Consider the following 9,454-nt stretch of genomic DNA (forward strand, 5'->3'; position numbering starts at 1 on the left):
TATTATTATGCCGTTTAAACCAGTTATTTACATTTGTTTGTAAATTGGTCCACACACCGCTTCCCCGCAGGGAGGCTCCCCCCGCCATCCTGTTGACAGTGCACGAGCGTCGTGCTCCTTATACTATAAAATTATAGTATGGTATATAAATATATATGTATATACATAACAAATAAGAAAAATAATGGTCATAGTATATAACAGGGCTATTTAATAGTTTTTGAATGGGGACAGTTGATGAAGTGATCCAAAATAAGGGCTCAAGACAAATATGCCTTGAAATATGTATGAGCATATGTATGAGCAATCATGTTAATAGCTACAGATACATTAATGTAATACAACATACTGTAGGAGTGCTTCTATTGCATGTTGTAAAAGTATGACGCAGAAATCAGGGAACAATATGTTAAGAATGTCACAAGGCTCACGACCCAAACGCACAACACCAGAAACAGGTCAGGATTAACAAGGTCTTTAATAAAGGCAAAAACACAAAGCGCTCACTAGGAGGAAAAACTGAGAAATTATAAGATCCAAAACTCCAAACAAAAACATCTACATGGACCATACAAAATTAAACAAAAGGAGTCCATCAAAAACATACTCAACGAGGTCAAGGAATGACCGGCAGGCCCGGTGAGACAAGACAAACTGGCACAGGACAAAGGTAGACGCAGACTATACAGTGTTTCCCACACAATGTTAATACTTGGGCGGGCCGCCCAGGTATATTAAGGCCCGCCCAAGTATATTTCGGACCTTTTTTAATTTTTTTTATCCGTCCGCGAGCGACGCCATCTGCGAGTGATTAACTAATGGACAATGAGCCCTCGCTCTACGCCTCCTGTGCCTGTTCGCTCTGCGGTTGATTAACTAGGGGACAATAATCCCCCCCTGTTCGCTCTGCGATCGATTAACTAGTGTATGATCCCTCGCTCGACACCTCCTGTTCGTGCTGCCATCGCGTGGAGGGAAACGAGAAACGGAGAAGACGACGTTAATTTAGAAGACGCGGACACTAAGGTAAAGTAACTATTTTCTCCTTATTGTGTTGTTGTTTTCTGACTTTGGTAGGAGATTCGAATTATTTGAAGTTAGTGGCAACTAAGAGTGTATTTAACGTAATCAGGCCAACTTTGCTGCGTGCAAGTTACGTGTGCTAAATTAAATATAAAAAAGATTATAATTCGTTTTCTCTTCGGGCTATGCCAGTTAGAAGGACACAGATTAACTTTAGCTAAGGTTAGACTGTTAATTTCCCCTGCATTACTCCTCAGATATGAGTATTCAAAAATATTTTAAGAGAATACGGCGTGAGGATGAGGAGGAGAGACGAGGAGAGGAGGAGAGACCACAGGTAACTTAGCCAATGTTAGCATTTTGCTTGCAATGGCAATAATAAATGCATAAGTCTCAATAATGATATATGTCGGTTCGTTTGACCTGACATTATACAATTGCAGTCAACAGTGAGTTGCAATGCAGAGACCAAACTAGATTCAAGCTTGTTTTCAATTCTAGCCGGTGGTCAGTGAAGATGCTGGCACAACTAGTCAGAGTACTGAGGGAGAGGCAGCAGGTCCCAGTGTGGTAGAAGCAGCAGCAGGTCCCAGTGTAGAAGCAGGTGCAGGTCCCAGTGTGATACAAGCAGCAGCAGGTCCCAGTGTGGTACAAGCAGGTGCAGGTGAACAAGCAGCACAGTTCCAAGCATCACAGACACAGACACAGACATAGTATAATAGCAAGGAGAACTCTACCATTTAAATGCAGTAATAACAATGCATTATTTTCAGATTCCAAGCATCGCCACTCAGGATGGAACCCTGATTGGCTCAAAATGCCACAGTTCAAGAATTGGCTCTACCTCACCCAGCATGGTATGAATGGCATTTGCAAGTTCATATTTGTAATAAAACTTATTTTTTGTAAGAATTAACACGTTTTTCTTTTTAAAAAGGAATGTTTTGCCGAATCTGCAGGCTACACAAGCCTCCAATAAAGAAAGGCCCCTTAAAACGGGCTTTCATAGAAGTTGGGATTCTTGTTTTCCGCAAGGATTATATCGAGCGCCACATCTCCTCAGAGCCTCATCAATATAGTGTAAAGCATCAGGTCTCACTTGCATCAGGTATATCATTTTTTTATGTAAAGCTAATTTCTGCAACCTATCAACCATGTTTGGCTCATATAATGAATTATGTCTTTGCCCTTGGTCTAGGCTACTCAGTGATGCAGGCTTTTGAGCCCACAGTTATTATGGAGCATGAGGCCGTCATAGGTGGACTCAAATGCCTTTACTGGCTAGTAAAGAACGAGATTGCTCACCAAACCAACTACCCTAAGCTCTTAAGTTTAGCTCAGCTTTTGGGTTGTGATTACTTTGAAAAGCTGAAGGTAAACCTAGTACAAAATGATGCTTGTGAAACTAAGAACTTTAACCAGCTAAATGTTAAATGATCTCTTTTTCTCAGGTGGATCAAAGAAACAATTATCAATCACACAGAATAGTGGATGAAATGCTGGAGATCCTTGCAGAGATAGTAGAGTCGCCTATTTTGGAAGAGATAAGGTCATCTCAAGCAATCAGCCTAGAGGTTGATGAAACCACAGATGTATCTGTAAACCGCCAGCTGGATTTACATGTTAGGTGGGGTATTTTTTAAAGGAATGATGTGCATTTAAATAAAGGCCTAGTTAAACTTAATATTTATTAATATGTGTGAAAACCTATACATTTTTATTTTAGACACCTGGATAAAGAGGGTTATGTTTTCAACCACTTCCTTGACCTGGTAACTCTGGAAGATGGGAAAGCTGACAGCATTGTTGCTGCCATCAAGAGTGTACTACAGAAGAAGGATCTCCCGGTAGACAGGCTCTACGGACTCGGGACAGACGGTGCAGCAGTGATGACGGGTATGGAGTTTATTGTTAAATCTAATGGATTGTGTGAAATTTGAATTGTCAGCTGTTATTAAAGGAAACAAAATGACGCCCTCAACACTGCATTTAATTCTTAAACTTAGGCCGTCTGAATGGAGTGGCAAAGCAGCTCACAGACAGTTTTCCAAAGCTGGTTTCTGTAGCGTGTGCTGCTCACAGACTGGCACTGGCATGCAAAGATGCCTCAAATGCTGTCAGGTATATGGCAAACTTCAGGAACCACCTGCAGGAACTGCACCTATTCTTCCGAAATAGTGCAAATAGGTCAGCCACACTGAGTGCTGCCGCTACCACTCTTGGTCTGAACGACTTGAAAGTCAAGGTGTGTTTTCACCTATTTTCATAATACTATTGTGGTGTCATATTATTTACATATATTTTACTAACCAGTGTTTCTACTTGTTGTTAGGAGGTGAAAGATACAAGGTGGCTATCGCAGCACCTAGCCGTTCAAAACCTCCAGAGGAACCTTCCAGCTGTGCTGGCTGCTCTGGCGGAAGAAGCGAGCACAAGGAAGTGCCCAGTGGCCAAAGGTCTATACACCTTCTGTGCCACATACCGCTTTGTGGCTGCCCTCTACCTTCAGGCAGATGTGCTGCCCCACATTGCAATGCTGTCCAAGGTGTTTCAGAGAGCTGATGTGAACTTTCTCCACATAAAGGAGAAGGTAGATTACAAAGAAATGCATTTGATGCTCCCAGTTATTTGCATTATCCATCCTATTATATTGTTGTCTTTTTCCACATTTAGGTGCCAGTCACACTTGTTACTCTGAGGAGAATTCTGGAGGCAGGCGAGACCCCACTCCCCGGAACGTTCCTTGCTCGCCTACACCAAGACTTGGACAACCCAGGTGGACTTGGGGCGTTTAGCATTGCCGGAGAGGAGGAGAGGATCAGGAGGGGACACGGAATTCTGGAGCGGCCCCGGGAAGATATGTGGGCCAGATTTGTCAGAGATGTAAATACATCCCTTCTTACTTTTACATTCCAATATTTATTTTCCTTGAACTGAAAAATGTATAATATCATTCCAGGTCCTCAAACCTTACATCTGCAGCCTGGAGAGCAACATTGAGAGCAGGTTCCAGCATATTGAAGTGCTGGGGGCCTTCAGTGTCCTGGGTCCAAAGGCAGTTACCTCCAATGATGTAACCAACATTTCAATGTTGCAGACCCTTGCCAACAAATTCATCCCAGGGCAGGATGCCACAGTTATCCAAGAGTGGACCTCCTACAAGCAGCATGTTCTTGAAGGAACATTTAAGGTTGGTAAATACTTAAATTAATATGAACTTGACGGTTAGAATTGCTTGTTTTGACATCTGTAAATGTTTCAATTATACTGTATACTCATTTGCCCTGCCTTGGCTAATCTCTGAAGGACAAGACACAAGCTGAGATCATGCAGCTCCTGGCCAGTGAGAAGGACGAATGGGCAGAAATATACCCAAACCTCAGCCTTCTCTCTTCAGCGGGGTTGGTCATCCCTGTCTCCAGTGTAAACTGCGAGAGGGATTTTTCTACGATGAACAGGGTAAGTGTCATTCCCTGTTGCATGTCATTCTGTATAGTTCATTTAAAACAAACTGTCTGTTTTACAGGTGAAAACTGACATGAGAAACCGACTGAAAGGGGAGCACCTGGCTGCATGTATGCGGATAGCAGTCAGTGGACCAGCACCAGAGGCATTCCCATACACACAGGCGTTGGAGCTGTTCTTCAACAAACCCAGACGGATTAAGTGCTCTGACAAACAGTGCCATCTTTGTACAAAATGAATATTGCCATACAGTAATGTAAAGTTAATGAATAAACATGTTGTTAAAACTTGTTGTTTGTCACATGTGTTGCACGTCACAAAGCCCGCCCCGCGGTCCGCTCGCAGCCCCCCCCCCTGGCACCTTCCCCCCCAAGTATATTTCAGATCTGTGGGAAACACTGCTATATATACACACTAGGTAAGGGGACACAGGTGGCAACAATTAAGGGAGGGGCTGACGATCACACTGGAGGCAGGAATGGCTCTGAAACGAGAGGGAAAGGTTACTACAAAATAAAACATGACTTCACAAGACAAAGCAAAAGACAAAAGGACTGAACTAAATGAATTAACTCAACATAAATGTCTAGACACCACACAGATGACATTTTCAGAACTCATGTCATCTAACATGTAAACCATTAACTAATTTAACCATCAACATCAATTTAAGTGCACACCCCAGTGCAACAATGGTTTTGAATAAACACATCAGTATATTGAAAGATTCAAGGAGTGGGCCCTACAGTCAGGAACTAGCTTACTTTTTTAACATTCTACTCAAAGGGCCGGTATATATTACCTTCGCCAATCGCATAGCCCTGGTATATGTCAAATAGTCATTATAATATTTTTGAATGTATCAAAAACAAAAAGTAATAGTATGGTACATCCAGGTATCATAAGTTATTTTCTTTAAGTATTTGCGGTTGGCCATATTGGATATGTCTGGACATATCGAACTGCTTGAAGCTTGGAACTGATGACTGACAGTGACCAAATGGTTTGTTTATATGTTCTGGTGGTAAGGGTCTGATACCACACAAGAGTTGCTAATTACGTTAGCCCCGACCTAGCTTTTATTTCTGGATGGTTTTTACATTCACACCATACTTCTCAGTATTTAGCCAACATTGCAGAGCGTATTTAAGTTAAAAGCTTGAAAGCAATAGCTTTGAATGAGGTTGAGTTAATAATAGAAGCTAATTCTTATGGAGATTGGTGATTTAACCTGTTAAGGCCCTCCCGCAACATCTTGCAGGAAACAGTGTCTGAGGGCATGTTCATTTAATAAGCTATGAATGTTTTACATGTAACGGGAAGAAACTCATCTCACTGATCATTTTCTTTTTTTTTTTTAAAAAACCACACAATGCTAACGCTGAGCCTCTGAATTAGCAACGAGCGAAAAATGCTAACAGATTTACTGCAATGAAACTCACTCATAACACTTTATTATTTATCCATTCTGCACATCCAACCCATCGATCTGATCGTGAGATGACACAGAATCGTTGGGTACAGACATTATCACTCAATGATACGAACTCGCGACTTTATAAACAAAAACAGACATCAAACATGTGGCGCTAGGTAGCTAAAAACGCTAACATGGTTTACCTGTGTCGTAGTCTGGTCAAAAGTGGTCTTCAATGGCATTACAATGATAAAAACGCTGCTGAAGTTAATCCATAGGTTAATCCAATGTGCCTGTGTCGCTTTGAAATGATTTCTGATCATCCATAAGCAATAAACCCTGCTTTTCCGTTTCCAGATGTCAGAGCGAGAGATAGGTTCGCTTTCATGCAAAACTGCGGGCGCGAAGCCCCCACCTTTTTGTTTTACCATGTGTGTGTTTGGGGAAACAGATTTCACTTGTTTTGCATCAATCTTGATACAGGGTACTTATTATATGTTGTACTTTGGATTCCTAAAGCTTTTAGTCTACTAACCCATCATCCAAAGGTAGTTTTCACTATAAGTAAAAAATAACTTTTGGACGGACACTATAACTTACAGTTTTTTACTATGTTCAATCTGAATTTTCTTTAAAATAAAAAACCTCTACATTGATTCTGACTTTTTATACATCCAACTCACAGGTTTATCATTACTTTGAGAAAAAAGATTATTAATTTAAACCTTTTAGAAGGGAAGATATGGTCATTTGTTCAGGGAATGTCATTTTCGAGCCTGAGACCTGAAAAACAGGCTCAGGGCTAAACAGGTTAAGTTTTGGCTCTAATAATAGTATGGTATATCAGAATATCATAACAAATATAAAAAGGTCACACAAACTAGCCTTTTAGAGTCACAGTATAGTGTCTGTGTGTGTGCGTGTGTGTGTGTGTGTGTGTGTGTGTGTGTGTGTGTGTGTGTGTGTGTGTGTGTGTGTGTGTGTGTGTGTGTGTGTGTGTGTGCGCATGTGTTTGCATGTGTTTAGTATGTGTGTGGGGAGACAATGGGAGACATTGTTATATCAAAAACAGTAAAGAAACTGTGACATGTAAAGAAAAGATTTTCTCTAAAACTGTGATGTTACATCCCTCAGATGTCTATTCTTCTTTTTTAAAACCCACACTGTGAGAAAGGAACTAGATTATCTGAATGATTACTTTTTGTTTTAAACCAACAGTATGGGGACACCTGCCATAGACAGAGTCTCTGGCCGTTTCTCAATCGCAAGGATACTGGCTTGGTAGTCGCATACTTCCAAGTCACTTCCTTCAGAAACGAAGCAAGTATACTTCCAAGCCACGGCTTCGGAAACCAAAGAAGAATGGAAGAGGCTAACAAGTGTGCCACTCTCTCTAACGGTTTCAACATAAACTGTACCGAAAATAAATACCTCACGATGTCTATCTAATTATGAACTTGCTTTACTTTCACGGAACACATTTTTGGTGATAACAAATGCAACAAAGTAACATATTTACCAACACATGTTCTACGCCACTACATACTTACATTTAAATGTGTGCTGTTCTGCGTCGGTTCAGCCATTCTCTGCAAGGGTTTTTGAAATTGGTCCGTGCGCAAAGCATTGTGGGGATTTGAAGGACGCGAAGTCTACCCATGTGCAGCCTCGAAATTACCCCCAAACCAAGGACGTGGCCTCGGTGGAATTCCAAGTATGCTGGAGATTGGAACAGTCCTTCGGCGGCACTCGATGACGTAGCATCTTTGAAATATTGGCTTGGAAGCCAGTTTCCTCGCGATTGAGAAACGGCCACAGGGACTGAGCATAAAACAGGAAAGGGAGGGGAAAAGAAGGGGGAGGGTCTGGAGGGGGAGGTGTTTTGACTCTACAGAGTCACATGGACCCTAGGGTGGGGAAAAGGAAGGGGTAGATGATTAATTTGATAGATCTGACTTGATTGTTGTGATGGCTGAAGGAAGAGACACGGTCGAGGAAGAAGCAGTAAAATAACTTGTTTGTAAAAAGGACAGCACTAGTCTAGTCCTTTTTTTTCAAATGTATGTCAGTTTCAAGAAAAGATGAGAGGTTTTATGCATGACGTGCAAAATATCCTGCAACCCTACCAAAAAGAAAAAGAAGGCACAGGTAAATTATGTTGACAAGTGAGTTGTATGTTGTAATATTTGTATGTTGATAACAATGTCTGTAGTGTTTCATAATATAATGAACGAAGTCATAGAGGGAAAAAATGAAAACAGCATGTTGAAAAAAGTAATGTTATATTAAAAATAACATGAAAGAAGTCACGGTAAAGCATCTAAAAAAACATTTTTAAAAAGTCAAAACTGCATTGTCTCTCTGCAACAGCCTTGCCAGCCTTACTAACTTGCCAATTAGAATTGGATTATTAAAGAACATCTATTCAGAAAAAGTACTTCATTTTTTACCAGTTGTAAAGTTTTGCATGCATTAAAAAAGGTTTAATGAGAGGATGGAATCAAAGCTGAACAATGTATAACATAAAAAGGCAGACGTACTGAAAACCCAACCCCAGAAGGGGGTCTGGGGGGATTCTCCCCCAGGAGATTTTTAGAAATACTAACATATAAACTACGCATTCTGGTACACTCTGAGAAGAAAATAAATACATCTGTTGCTACCCGACTTAATATGTTATGCCATTGTTTGTTGACAGCTTGCTGCTCCACACAGAGAGAAGAGCAAAGAGGAGATAGTCTGTGTGAATTACTTTAAATTGTGGGTAACGGTAGATAGCTCCCATTGTTCTGCGACCTGTCAATCATCCAACCGGGGGTCATATTTCATTATGTAACTATAAAGAATAGTTCTACCGCAAAGGTATTCTCCGTGGGGACATCCGGCAACAATCTTGATTCTGATTGGCCAGAAGACTCGAAAAAACATCAGCAAAGATGTTTTATTGAGAAGATGATCACTACGTGACAGAAGTTTTCAAAACCGTTGGTCTCCGGTACTTCCTGTCCAACGCCGACTGCATGCACAGCGTTAGAAAATCGGGACTTCAAAATAAGTTTGACTTTTTTCAGCAAACTCACACATCTGCGACCCACTCGAAACGGGGTCCTGAGTCGCGACCCACCAGTCGAGAATCATTGCACTTGACTGTTACTCTAAATGGCTAGTTTTTGTGATTTTTAACACTTTTTTCAGTGAAACATTACAGTCTCTTGATAACTTTTGTGACTTTTGCGGTTTTTGTGTGACTAAGATACTTTCAGTTACACTTTAACTGAATATTAAGATAGTGATCTTGAGATGTAGATTTATCTGGAGCTTCTGGTAAAATCTCGTCTAATTATCTATGAGGGAATCAACATTGCAACGTTTGCAGATGCAATGATGTTTTGCATCTGAGATTGTGGTTGTCATGCCTTTGTTTATTTAATATTGCATTGTGTTTATTTGTATATACCTATTTCTGATTAGTATTGTTCTGTTTTAAGCAGTGCTGAATATCTCACAGAAGCAAAGTCTGCATCTTCCTCTCAGAGGGCTGGCATTTGT

The 9,454-nt window shown here is 40.9% G+C and overlaps 1 protein-coding gene across 5 annotated transcripts; it reads left to right on the top strand.

The window, feature by feature from the left end:
* Nucleotides 1-669: 669 nt before the first annotated feature.
* Nucleotides 670-4,775, top strand: LOC307046761 (zinc finger protein 862-like). 5 transcript variants are annotated; one of them, XM_079693365.1, is made up of 13 exons: nucleotides 670-1,026; nucleotides 1,281-1,360; nucleotides 1,525-1,687; nucleotides 1,797-1,880; nucleotides 1,961-2,397; nucleotides 2,475-2,650; nucleotides 2,750-2,919; nucleotides 3,030-3,268; nucleotides 3,356-3,613; nucleotides 3,697-3,906; nucleotides 3,983-4,213; nucleotides 4,330-4,482; nucleotides 4,550-4,775. In XM_079693365.1, exons 2-13 carry the CDS (start codon nucleotides 1,283-1,285, stop codon nucleotides 4,724-4,726), a joined length of 2,376 nt encoding a protein of 791 aa, XP_079549491.1. In that variant the 5' UTR covers nucleotides 670-1,026; nucleotides 1,281-1,282; the 3' UTR covers nucleotides 4,727-4,775. The 5 variants fall into 5 exon arrangements, with proteins under 5 accessions (XP_079549491.1, XP_079549490.1, XP_079549492.1 ...); XM_079693367.1 differs by lacking the exon at nucleotides 1,281-1,360 and having other exon boundaries at nucleotides 671-1,026; nucleotides 1,961-2,131; nucleotides 2,222-2,397; XM_079693364.1 differs by lacking the exon at nucleotides 1,281-1,360.
* Nucleotides 4,776-9,454: the final 4,679 nt, after the last annotated feature.

This window comes from Notothenia rossii (genome assembly GCF_949606895.1).
Source record: "Notothenia rossii genome assembly, chromosome: 7".
Taxonomy (NCBI): Eukaryota; Metazoa; Chordata; class Actinopteri; order Perciformes; family Nototheniidae; genus Notothenia; species Notothenia rossii.